Consider the following 13,241-nt stretch of genomic DNA (forward strand, 5'->3'; position numbering starts at 1 on the left):
GTGGTAGCATCTTAAGAAATTATGGATCACAAGTCATTTAATATATTTATTTTAAATGCATTTAATAATTTTTGAACCAGAATAAGACACCAAATTCTACTAATTATCTGCGGGATTTAAAAACTAACAGAATAAGAAAATAGAATGTGCCGGTAATAAATATAGTTTACAATGCACTCATTTAATGTGTAATAATCTGCATTACGTTCTAACAACTGCCGATATGGTGTTATAACGATCTTGATGTCTTGGTTGGCCAGTATGGTCCCTGAAGTCCTACAGTTCTTGGTGGGAAAGAACCATTATCAAATGTATGCATCCAAGCTCAGTTTAATTTAGTGAGCTTCACAGTATTTTGTGCCCAGCACTGTTCTGTTGGTGCAGTAAATCCCACTTACTGGTAGCAGGTGCCCCCCAGAGTATCCCTGGAAAAAAAGAAATGGGGAAGAAGAAATCCAACTACTAGCCCTTTTGCTTGGAATCTAAAAGGACAGAGCAGGGAGGAGGCGGAAGAGGAAGTGGTACCGCCCTTCTGGCTCCCTTCCGGGGGAAGGTGACAATAATCAACTTTGTCATTTTGTGTTGACTCATTTCTCAAGCGCAGATGTTCTGTCCTGGCTGCTGGACGGACTAGGGCTGCCAGAAGGAAGCGTCACAAACTTGGTTGCTTAAAAAACAGTTTATTCTATCACAGTTCTGGAAGCTACGAGTCTAAAATTGAGGTGTTAGGAGGATAAAATTCTTTTCTCTGAAGGCTCTGGGAAGGATCCTTCCTTGCCTCTTGCTGGCCTGTGATGGGTGCTGGCCGTTGTTGGCATGTAGATGCATCATTCTAGGCCCTGTATTACCTTCACGTGACTGTCCCCCTCAGTGTGTGCGGGGACCCTCTTCTTCCGGGGCCCCCCTGCTCCAGGATAACTTCATTTTAACTATCTGCATCTCCAAAGACTCTAGTTTCAAACAGGGTACATTCATAGGCACCTAGGACTAGGACTTCAATATCTCTTTCTTGGAGGGACACAGTTCAACCCACCACATGGGTCAACAGGATTTTTTTCCAAGACTGGAAAATAGCACCACGTTTTCAGTAAAGGCAAGAGGTTCTGTTACGTTGTTCATGACCTCTATGTCTCACTGGAACACAGTGCTGAACGGTACATAGCAGATATAATTAAGACATGTTTAAGGAGCCTCAGGTATATACGAGCATTCTAGAAGTCAGATGAGTAACAACATAGTGAGCACTGAGGTGACCAGGAAGGCTTCATCTCCTCTCTTGAGCTGGAATAGGTGAGAACTAAATCAGCCCTGTAGACGGTGGCCTACTCCAAATGCATTTGCATGGAAGACAGGCCCAGTGAGGACAGTGACAGCAGGCATTACTTATGGGTGAGAAAAGTATAAATAGGACACAGTAAAATGAATTTGCAAACTAGACTTTCCTTCCATTCGCAGGAAACCGATGCAGACACGTGTGACTTTGCTTCCGGGTTATCTGCAGTTAAGCCATCTGTTGCTTCTCTGAACCCTAGTAATCCTGTGAGCGCTAAGATCAAACGCATAATACGTGGGTCCGATGAAGAAGAGGAAGACGTCTGCCCGAAAAGCACAAAAAGATCAAGGGTTGAATTAGCTTGTAGAAGGTCTTAGACATTTTCAATGAAAATTGTTCCGATACAACACTGAAACGTAAACGTGCTATTTTACGACTGTAAACAAATTTATTATCAGGGTTTTTTTCTACTTACGATTCTGCTGGAAAACTGCATCAACTCTACTTTCTATTCCTGGAAAGATGCTTGCTATGTTTTTGGGATAACCCGTTTGCATGGATTGTCTTTGGTTATCGTATCTGATGAAACAAAAATGTCCCATGTATCAATACAGTATGTAATGATAACAGTTTTATTTAAAGTGCAGATACTTTACAAAGTGCCTTCACACATATTTTCTCATTCAGTCTTTGTTATGTCTTATTTCCTGGGCCTAAGAATGGTTAACTTTTTTCTACCTAAGGGCACATTCCTATTTAGAAAATAGGTGGGTCGCATTAATTCTAAAACAGGGTTTTGATTGCTAGCACAATGTTATTGTTATTTTCTTTTTTACTTATTTTTATTTTTTTAATGTTTGTTTATTTTCAAGAGAGAGAGAGACAGAGTGTGACTGGGGGAAGGGCTAGAGAGAGGGAGACACAGAATCTGAAGCAGGCTCCAGGCTCTGAGCTGTCAGCACAGCACCCGACGTGGGGCTCGAACTCAGAAACTGTGAGATCACGACCTGATTTTCAAAAATAAAAGCTTGTATTCCCTGTGGATTTACTTAATTGGTGCATAACCAGCCTTCCTCCCTTCCCTCCTCCTCTTCCCCCTCCCCCCTTCCCCCCAGTAGTGAGGTGATAAGTCCAATGTGGACACCACATTTTTCAGGCCATCCAAACAGCATTTTCTTGAGTGTGTTAGAATTTAACTCATAACAGAATTAGCCTTTCTTTGCATCCCTTCCTGGAACCATATTAAGGTTTGCTCTGTTCCCTGACATAGAATCCTCAATACCATTGTGAAGCTTTTTGACTTGATAAAAATGACATTTTCAAAGGCCATGGCAACAATGATGATTTTATGAAAATAAAATGCCAATGAAAGATCACCTGGGTTTTTTTTTTAAACCCCCAGATGGCTGGTTGTTAGTGGTTGTAGACAAGGTAAATACAGATTTCAACCTCTAACCAAAAAAATAGTTTACCTTACCTCCAGAACTGGTCGTTTACAAAGAAGAAGGTTTCTCCCCTGTAGTAAACAGCGGCATCAATTGCGCGGACACTGCTTGGGAAGCCGTAGTTTGAGATGTCCTTGGGATAACCTGGCTCAATGTCATAGCCACTCAGAGCCCAGTACTGGCTGCCTGCCAATGATTCAGGTTTTATGTTAGATAGGGTTCTTCCATTCCTCTAAAATCGATACCACCTCTTGGTGTAAAATCATCATAGAAACAGCAAGGGAACAATAGTCTTTAACGGACAAAGGTGGTCAAGTTCATTGGGCTGTAATAGCCTCAGTGGTTCCCCAGCACCTACAAAATTTCCAGCATCTCAGCCTGACATTCGGGGCCTCACAGCTGGGTCTTTCCTACGTCCTGACACTCCTATGCAGAGACTGTATTAGAGCCTTGGGGACTCTGAGAACATTATACTGGGGATGGGGCTGACAGAGCACTCGGGGGGTCTAGTAAGGTTTCCTCAGTTTGTAGATGGGGAAACTGAGGCCCGAGGAGGGAACAGCTGCTCAAGTGCACACAGTGGTAATCGGCAGGAACTGGACCCAACCCGGGTCTCCTGACACAAGTCTGGCCAGCATAACCTGCTGTCATCGGCTCACCTCCTCTCAGCTGGGGTGGGGGTGGGGGGAGCTGCAGAGAAGCCTTCCCTTCCCTGCAGGGACAAACCTAAATAAGGTGAAACCCTAGGCAGTTACCTTTAAATAGGAAAACTAGGTCCTTGTCCGGGTCCTCGTACGCGGCCTGGATGCCGTCTGGCAGGGCCGGCCAGAACAGAGAGATGAAGTTGAGCTCTACCTCTGGCATCCGGGGGTGCCTTCTCCAGAAGTACCTGGCAGAGCACAAAGGACAGGACCGCATGCGGTGGCCCGAGGAGGCAGCTTCTCTGTACCTGGTCCCCGAGAGGGTGGGACGGTTCCCAGCACGGTGACCAGCACAGGGTCGGGGCTTTACGGGATGTCATTCATGTGGTGGGGGGGGGGGGTGCTTCAGTGTTTAGGGGAGGTCACAGGCATGACCTTATCTGATTACATTTTGTCCTGTCCCCTCCTCACACCCTGACAAGTCTCACTGGATTAGTCTCGTTGTCCCTACAGAAATGACTGAGAATATCTAGAGTATTCCAGCAAAAGTGGTACAAGTAGGCCCAGCCTGTGGTTACGCAATCACAAAGCAGCCAATGGAAAATTGAAAAACTCAACCAGGGAGATGATTTGCCCTCAGCTTATGAAGGGATAGCTCCCACTTACTGGCCTGAATTTGGGTGGGTGCGACTGGGTGAGGTTTTGTGTCTAGTAAACCCACGTGTGGAGCCCGTGTCTGTGATACTATCACCAACACATGAATGTTTATGCCTGTTGGAGGGTTTCTTTCTTTTTTAAAAAATTTTCCTGGATGTTTCGAGTGACCCAGAAAACACAGTCCTTTCCAATGAGGGGCACGTGCACAGAATTCAAAGGAAAAGCTGAGTGATGTGCAAAGTGGGACTTGATTAGAAGCCAGTTCTAAGTTATGCCAGGAAAGTAAGTCAAAGGAAGAAGCAGTTTAATGGCATACCGGTCTTTAAAGAATAAGATTTCTCCACGGAGTGTGGCAATGGCATCAAATGTCAGTCTGGGGTCACAGGCTGTGGGTGTGCTTGGTCCGGTTGGTTGGACAGGGTTGCTTGAAGGTCCTTAAAAAAGGAGGAGGAGGAGGAGGAGGAGGAGGAGGAGGAGGAGGAGGAGGAGGGGAAGGGGAAGGAGAAGGAGAAGACGGAGAAGGAGAAGGAGGAGGAGGAGGGGGAGGAGAAGGAGAAGACAGAGAAGGAGGAGGGGGAGAAGGAGAAGAAGAAGGAGGAGGAGGAGGAGGAGAAAGAGAAGCAGCTTTTTATTTTTTATTTATTTATTTTTTTAAATTTTTTTCTCAACGTTTATTTATTTTTGGGACAGAGAGAGACAGAGCATGAACGGGCGAGGGGCAGAGAGAGAGGGAGACACAGAATTGGAAACAGGCTCCAGGCTCTGGGCCATCAGCCCAGAGCCCGATGCGGGGCTCGAACTCACGGACCGCGAGATCGTGACCTGGCTGAAGCCGGACGCTTAACCGACTGTGCCACCCAGGCGCCCCAGAGAAGCAGCTTTTTAAAGCCCAATCCAGTGTGACTCTTGGAGTACCCCCATTGCTTCTCAGAAGGGGAAGGGTTTCCGCATGAAGAGAAACCCTACCAGACTATCTCACAAGGCAATGAAGGGAATGTACATTTGGCCCTCTTAAAGTTATTATCATTATTTTAAACAACCATGGTGATTTTTAGAGAGAAAGGTCCAGGTCAAGTTGTGAAGTAAGACAATTTGAATTCTATGTCTCCCCCTCCCCGCCCTCCACTTTAAAATCCGAATCCCATCCTTTCCCCCTTCTTGGTTCTTTCCACATTTTTGTCACCCAGGATCCATTTCTTGCTTCCCCGCCAAACCCACCTTCAGGAAGGGAACTGGTATTGGTCCTTGAACCTGTAGCATAAACCTAAGTCATATTTTAGCAGTATTTTTTTCCTATGGGTATTTGTGTTTTCATGTGTTTTTTCATTGTAGAATGAAGGGCTATGCTAGTAGCTGAGAGAATTTAAAACACTGATGGGAAAAGGAAGGAGGTGTTTTTTGGGGAAAGGAGTTGGGGAGGATAGAGCAGGTCTCGTCCTTCTGGAAAATTCTATCATCATGAGGAGGTTCCCGAGCTAGGGTTCCTGGTGTGCCTGGTTCTGTGCTGCTGTCCCCAACTCTGCTCCACACTGGTTTACAGACCCTCCTACCTTCTCACGGGTTTCTCATTCTTACAGCCTCTAGAGACCAGGAAGGCAGCAGGAGGAGACGTGTAAGATCTGGGCTTGTCTATGTCCCTCCCTGAGAGCATCAGCCATGTCCTTAAAAGATGTTTCTTTCTATGCATCCTCCACTGCTATTCCCATTCTGTTTTCCACAGACAACACTTTTATTATGGGCAATATGTATCTGCTTGCTGGCATGTTTCTTGAAATGCCTTCTTTGCCTATATGCACTTTAATGTATGTGGAATCATATACTGTGTAATTTAAACACTGTGTGATATGCATCATTCTGTTTTTTTTTTCCACGAAGCACAAAGTTTTGAAGACCCATCTCTGTTGTTGCCACGCGCACTTCTAATTCAGTGGTGTCCCTGCCTGGCGTTAGTCTATGGCGCACATCCGCCAAATTTGACCGGTACCTTCTTCCCGACAGACCCCAGGAGCCCTCCAACTTCCACCACCACAGACAAGACCGGGAAGAACATCCTTGATGTGCCACACCTCGCCGTGTACCACAGTGTTCTTCTGATAACCTTACCATAGATGGCCTGAATGCCGTTGATGTCATCTTGAGGGAGGGTGTAGGTGCTGGGTTCACGGAAAGCATAGATGGGATACATCAAGGCAACCGGGTCAGTGGAGTGAGAGAGCCCCAAGGAATGGCCAAATTCATGGGCAGCAACAAGAAACAAATTATAATCTGCAATGCAAGCACATGTGGTGAATGGCTCCAAGTGGATCCAAGGGTGGAGGAAATTCTGATCTCGAGGAATGCAGCTTCCAAGCCAAAAGCTCCTGGAGAAACAGCACTGCCCAAGCCTTCTTTTGCATTTTCCCTGCAGGCTTCTGAAGAAATGGAGACTGGAATCAGTCAAGGTAGGAGTTACACGTTCAGATTAAGTGAGCTTCGCATCAAACCTTAGGACCAAGAAAAGCTGCCTTCATTCTGATTCTGGTACTCCATGAGTGTGGACCTGAGGCTGAGAGACCATGGTGGCCCTGCCACCATGGCCTCTTGATGCTCAGCAACCCTCTCCAGCCTCCCAAGCCCTCAGCTTCAGTAGAGTCTCAGCGGGCACCAGCTCTTCCCAGATTCTGATTTCTCGAAGCAGCTTCAAGGATTCCCCTCCAGAAACAGACAAACACTGCTCCTTCCCCCATCTCTAACTTCCAGGAGCACAGTGCCTTTGCCAGTTGGGAACCCAAACTTCCAAGGTTCACGCTCCTGGCAATTAGCACCCAAGTTCCTTGGCCAAGTCCAAGACCTCCTCACTTGCCCAGCAGACACATGAGGATTTGACTCGTGATGTGAATCTCTCAGTCTGGCCATCTCACAGACAGGCTGAGCATTTTGCTACACACCTATCTCTTATACCTTAGTAACTAGGGTTGTAGAGTACTTTCCATATGCTAGGAAGTATAATACTATTTAGTCCTCGCAACATTTGTATGAAGTATTGTTAGAAATGTTTTTACAGTAAAGGAACTGAATCCCACAGATTTCAGGTATCTCCTTACGGGTCTTGCAATAATAAGTGGTAGAGCTGGGGTCAAATCCAGGTACAAGGGCAAGCCCCATTCTCCAACTACAACGTTCAACTTCCTATTGACAATTAGCCTACGCTAATTCTACCCATGCTCCAAGACATTTTTGTCTTGACCATCACGTCCTTGTATTTTTGCAATCATGAATGCATCTCCAAAAACATCTCTGAGTGTTGGGCCCTGAATGGCAAGCAAATGTGGGGGATTTGTCATGATGCACAGTCTAGAAGGAGAGATGAATGCCAACAACTTGGATGGCACCAAACAGTGAGGAGAGCAGCTAGAGAAAGAGACACGAAGACTGTCGGGATTCTGAGGAGAATGTCCTCATTTCCAGCTGCAAGACAACAGAGGGGTGGCATGTGACATAGCACAGAAAGAGATTTTGAAAGGGGGGGCTTGGGGCACAATGTGAGCAAATGTAGGGAGGTTGGAAAGCAGGTGCTGTCATGTGGGAACGGTTGAATGCACAAGGTGGCTGCAGCATGCGACACAGGAAGACAGCCATGAAAGATGAGGGTGTAAAACTACTGAGAGCTTCAATGCCAAGGAAAGGTATTTGGATATTATTTGTTGCAGAAAATGTAAACACTGCAAGGTTAAGGAGGAGAGTAATGTAATCAAGATAGACTCTCCACATATAAATTTTTCTGCCGTGCTAGGAAAAATTAGAGGGAGCAGAGACTTGAGGTAAAGAGTCCAGGTGGGAACCAGTGTCATTTAGTTCAGGTAAGAGGGAATGACCATGTGGACCGGTGAGGAGGGCTCTAGGAATTCTAAGTAGCGGAGAGTGTTATCTGTCTTAGGGTATAGGCAGCTCCTAGCACAGGGACTTGGGTAGAATAAGTTCTTTGAGAACTTGGTGGGAGAAACTTGGTTCTTTGAGAAAATGGTGGGAAGAACAGGTCCCAAGCAAGGATAAAAGGTTCCTTTCCTACTTTCTAGAATGTGTTCTGTGGCATGTTGTTACTTGTGGCCTTGTGAAGTACCACATGGTCCAGATACACCTGTCCTTATTCTCAATCCTTCCCTTCAGGTGATCTGACTCTTATCATGAGTCTTCTCCTGAAAGGTTGTTTGTCCCCAGAACACACCACTGAAGAAGAGCTCCACAACGATGACATAACTTGACAAGAAAGATGGCGCTCATTTCCAAGTGGGATAGGTTTCTAAATGAACCCCCAACTGTGTTCTGGATTTCCAAAAATAGGGACCTTTTCCAAACATCATTAAATTTTCAGAATATGAACAGAAAGATATCCCAAAGCAAGTGGTCAGCAAACTTTTCTGTAAAGGTTTAGATAGTAAATATTTTAGGCTTTGTGATTTCTGTGAGTACTTCTGTAGGATGTGTACTCAACTCTGCTGTTGTTGCCATGGAAACAGCCATAGATGGTACATAACAAGGGGGGCCGTGTTTCAAAAACTTTATAACAAACAGGACTGGCGGGATTTACCCGTCGTCTGTAGCCTTTTGATTTCTATCCTAGGAAACAAGGTCAGTACTTAGCCTTAGGCTTTTCAAAAACCTAAATTGACCTAATATGGGGTAGGGAAATTTTAAAAAGGTCCATTTGTGTGGGTTTGAAATGTTAAAACCCCTTGGATGTGTGTATGTATCTACGTGGTGCTGCTAACATGACAAAGTTCACTCAGAAGCTGCATGTGGACATGCCCTTGGTTAACTTACTTTCAAAATTTGTGGTCCATGTTTCTTGTTCATCGAAGTGAGCGTCTCCCCCAATACCTGGGCCTGGCTGGAAGGCATGAGCGAGGATTCCATTGGGTCCATCAAATGGAGAATTGTCACCATGATCTGAAATAGAACAACCCGTATCAGGTCCTTGCCGAGTCTCAGGTTAGCTCGGGAAAGTAAAACTGAGCTCGAGGGCGGAGGGCCTACCTCCTTCGTAAAAGCGATATTGATGTCCGCTTCTCCCTGCGAGATCTTGGTGAAGGTCAAGGATGATGCGTTAGCCCATATTTGAAAGGCTGTGCTAATGACAGTTTCCACCTTGGCATGGGACAACTGCGTGGTGTACTTCAGGATCCTTCAAAATGAGCACACGGGGTGTCACCACACTGAGCTCATCCACCTGGGGTCAGTGACATGATGCGCTGCCCCTGGACAGGGTCTAATGAGGGCTCAGGGCTGCGGACAAGTCCCTCCGTATCTTCAAACTCAGTGTCTTTGTTCCTAAGAGGAGGATCGTAACATAGCTCCCCTCTCAGAGGGCTGTTGGGGGATTCAGTACATGTAGGGCCTTCCACTCAGGACTCGGCAGATCGTGGTATTTGACGGAGATCGTTCTCATCGGGATACGCGGGGAGTAATGACTAAGCCTTTGTCGGGGCCTGAAGGGGGTTCATAGAGGGACAGTCTGAGGTGGCCATCGTCCCTTAGACTTGGAGGAGGAGCACGAAAACTCCAGGCTTTGGGGTGAGGAGAGCCTGTAGGGGCTTTGCTCTTTCCCCCCTGGCCTCACTCACTAGACTCTGGTCTCCCCGGGGTGGGGACACGGGGTCCCGTGGGCCCCGTGTCCTGGAGCAGCGCCTGGCGCGTCACACACGCTCGCGAACACCCCTAACGCGTCCCGAAGCTCGGGAATCTCACCTGTAGGTCAGGTTCGTATGTTTCCACCTGGGGTTTCCCGGGGTCACCATGAAGTCCCCGTTGTCAGGCACCCCGCAGCGCGGCTTCCGCATCATCTCCAGCGTTTCCTCATCTGGCTTCCCCGTCTCGTTCAAGCCGAAGAATCGCTGCATCTCTCTGAGCTTGTCCACAACCACACTGGTGCCGTTGCTCCGTCCGGACCGGTATCTGCCCCGCGGCAGCTGGTAGAACCTCTCCAGGTAATTCTGGGCCGAGACACACACGTGAGGGGACTCGCTCAGTCACCTCCGTCGGTGCTCCGGGCTTCCCGGCGTCCTTCCTAAGTCACTCCCAACCGTCTAACAAGCTGGTAGTCACGGGAGCAAACACAGAGTCGCAGCCCGGCGTTGAGAGAACGCCGTCCCTTGGTCAGCACGGCCCCTCCATTTCGGCGCTCCCGGGAATGTTTATACATAAAAACAGGTATGGGGCGCCTGGGTGGCTCAGTCGGTTGAGCGGCCGACTTCGGCTCAGGTCATGATCTCGCGGTCCGTGAGTTCGAGCCCCCCGTTGGGCTCTGTGCTGACAGCTCAGAGCCTGGAGCCTGTTTCCGATTCTGTGTCTCCCTCTCTCTCTGCCCCCTCCCCCGTCATGCTCTGTCTCTCTCTGTCTCAAAAATAATAAACGTTAAAAAAATTAAAAAACATAAAAAACAGGTTCCCATGAGGGTTGAGGTCCAAGGCCGCGTGCAAGAGCTCGTGTGCAGTCAGGAGACTGGCTAGGCCTTCCTGATTTCTTGAAGGTTTTAAGTTCATTTATTTTGACAGAAGGAGAGACGGGCGGAGAGAGAGGGGGAGAAGAATCCCAACGAGACGCTGCGACACTGTGAGCGCAGAGTGGGACGTGGGGCTCCATCTAACGAACCGCGAGATTGTGACCCGAGCTGAAATCGGACGTTTAGCGACCGAGCCGCTCAGGTGCCCCCCGCATTTGTTGATGTTTTAAGGTATCAGTTGCATCAATGCAGAGTCCTCTTACGTATCTTTTTGCTCCTCTAGAGAAGGTTTAGTCCCCTGTCGCTAAGACACGCAAGTGCGTGCGTGGAGGGAAATTGCCGAGACGCCCATTCAAGTCCCAGACCTTCCTGGATGCTCCTCAAGTGAGAACGGACAGTTCACGAGAGCCCTGGATAGGTTTGGGGCAACGGCACCATCATCGGCATTAGCCTCTTATCCACCGCAGATCCTCTGGAAGGGGCCAGGGGCACACGACAGAGCACAGAAATGGGGAAAGGGGGATTCACAGAGGCTGGGGTTCGAATACTAGCTCTGCCTTAGATTACTGAGTTTTTGGGCGCATCACAGAAGTGATTCAAGACTCACTTTAGTGTCCACAGTGGGAACAATAATCCCCCCTTGCAGGGCTGCAGCGAGGTCGACATGAGACAGTGTTGGGGAAACGTTTAGTGGGGTGTCTTGTGCGGAGTAAGCACTCCGTGAGCTCTAGCTATTAGCCTGGGGCTCAGTATTCTCACTGCAAGATATATTCAAGAACAAAGCAAAGGGAAAAAGCAAAAGAAAGAATGCTTTTCTACAACTGCAATGCTAAGAAAACTGCACGTGACAAATCGGTGACAGCGTTCCCGGTGGTTCTTCAAAATGTGGCCTGACTCTTGGTACTGTGGGATGAGGGGAAAAGCTATGGGTTTGGCTTTGATGGTGCCCGGAATAGTTCGTAGACAGCCTCAGAATCTGGAGTGGGAAATCTCACTGCACTACGCATTGCTTTCTAGTTCCTTCTGATTTCCTGTCCTCACGCTCTCTAGTCCCCCTGAGATTTTTGGCTGCGAAGACAGTCCGTACAGACAACACCGGACATGGAGTCACTGGGCTGCATATAAGCGAATGGGGGAATCTTAGGTTTGCGAGAAAGAAAATCATCTAGTCTTGCAATTAAAACCGTTCTTGCTCAACGGCTCCCCAGCCGAAGGAGCCCAACAGCGATATTTTTCCTGGGATCGAAGAGCCCCGCCTGGGGCCCTCCAAACCCCTGACACGAGACGTTCAAGCCAAACAAAGCAACCGCACAATTCCATTCGGGCTGATTTAACTAGAAAGAAGAAACAACCCACACGATTTCCTAATAAGCGGCACGTCAACCACGCGCCTGCCGGGTTGTCAACTTACCCGAACGACTTGCGTGGTCTCCTCTTCCGGGGATTCCCAACGTACCGGAAAGGCCCCGGAGAGGTGCAGGAGGAATGAGAGCAGAGGCAGAAGCATCGTCAGACTGAACATGGCCTTTCCCGCAAGCACGGCCATCCTGGCCTTGCTCTGGCCCTTGGGGCAGGGTCCTCCCCTCCTGGGTACCCTCGAGTTCAGCGGGTCGGATGTCCCTCACGGTCCTCTTCTGGTCTCTTATAAAAGCTGTGTTTTGAACAATTGCCCCATCAGCAGCATGAAGCAACACGGGTTAATGATGCTCGGAGACTTGTGCAACGCCACGACGCGATGGGGGACTCCACGGTGGGTAGGCGGTGTCCCCGCAACAGAAAAACAATTGCAACTTGCTCTTCTCTGTTCTTGGGGTGTTTTGGTCAGAGATTTACTCTTGCCAAGCTGTCTGGTCTAGGGGAAGGAAGGGAAGCTTGATCCTGAAGTTCGAGAACAGCAGTTACCTGTGGGGTTTCCATTTCCTAGGTGTGGCAGATGCTGGGGCCGGGTTAACTTATGCAGGGGTGTTGTTGGATTCATGGTAGTTATCTTGGGGCCGGGGATCCCAGAGACTCTCTGGATGTGAGGAGAGCGTGGCTGGGCGTGTGGTCAGCAAGCAGGGCCCGTGTGGGGTCCTGGAGCAGCTTCTGGGAGATGGGGTTTGGGCGTCCGTGTAGTAGAGAATCCCCAGGCTGCAAGCTGGAGTTTCCATGGGAAGGACAAAGAAAGCAACAGTGATGATGATAAGAGTACGCAGTGTGTTGATACGTACGACATCCCACACGTACCTGCTGTACATCTGTTGTGTCCGCCATCCTCGCACGGCCTCGGGATGCTGTCATGTCCTGCATTTTGCAGAGGAGATCAGATCCGGAGAGGAGAACTTGTACAAGTCATGCGCTGAGTGAGGGGGGTGGGGGGTGGCTCGGACTCAATCCAGGCGAGGGGTCCTGAGACTCCGAGCGGCCAGGCACTCCAGCAGCCACACCTGGGAGCCCGGCTGCCCCACGATGAGCACCCGGGTCCAGGACTGCGACAAACTGGGGGACCCTGGCTTGTGTTCACCGAGGAGGACGAGACAGTGTGTGTGCGTGTGCCCCCGGGAAAAGATTGTGGGAGAGGATTTTCAGCCCCTGTGGCTGCAAATGGGCTGCACTGGTTTGAGAGGCCCCTGGGCAGGTTTTAGATCATGTCACCTGGTCACAGTTATTCTGATGTACATGTAGATCATGTCACTAACAGTCTTTGCGTGTGTTCATTTACATATATTTACATGTATCCTGCAAGGACAGGTGTGGGGTGTATAAAT

The 13,241-nt window shown here is 48.6% G+C and overlaps 1 protein-coding gene across 1 annotated transcript; it reads right to left on the reverse strand.

Annotated features, from left to right (window-relative positions):
• Window positions 1-32: 32 nt before the first annotated feature.
• MMP8 (matrix metallopeptidase 8) lies at window positions 33-12,139 on the reverse strand. The gene is made up of 10 exons (XM_030332206.1): window positions 11,906-12,139; window positions 9,741-9,985; window positions 9,026-9,177; window positions 8,817-8,942; window positions 6,120-6,281; window positions 4,333-4,450; window positions 3,474-3,607; window positions 2,751-2,904; window positions 1,749-1,852; window positions 33-1,595 (listed from the first exon to the last, which is right to left on the reverse strand). The coding sequence occupies exons 1-10, from the start codon at window positions 12,038-12,040 to the stop codon at window positions 1,492-1,494; spliced, it is 1,434 nt and encodes a 477-aa protein (XP_030188066.1). The 5' UTR covers window positions 12,041-12,139; the 3' UTR covers window positions 33-1,491.
• Between the last annotated feature and the right edge of the window lie 1,102 nt (window positions 12,140-13,241).

This window comes from Lynx canadensis, chromosome D1 (assembly GCF_007474595.2).
Source record: "Lynx canadensis isolate LIC74 chromosome D1, mLynCan4.pri.v2, whole genome shotgun sequence".
NCBI lineage: Eukaryota > Metazoa > Chordata > Mammalia > Carnivora > Felidae > Lynx > Lynx canadensis.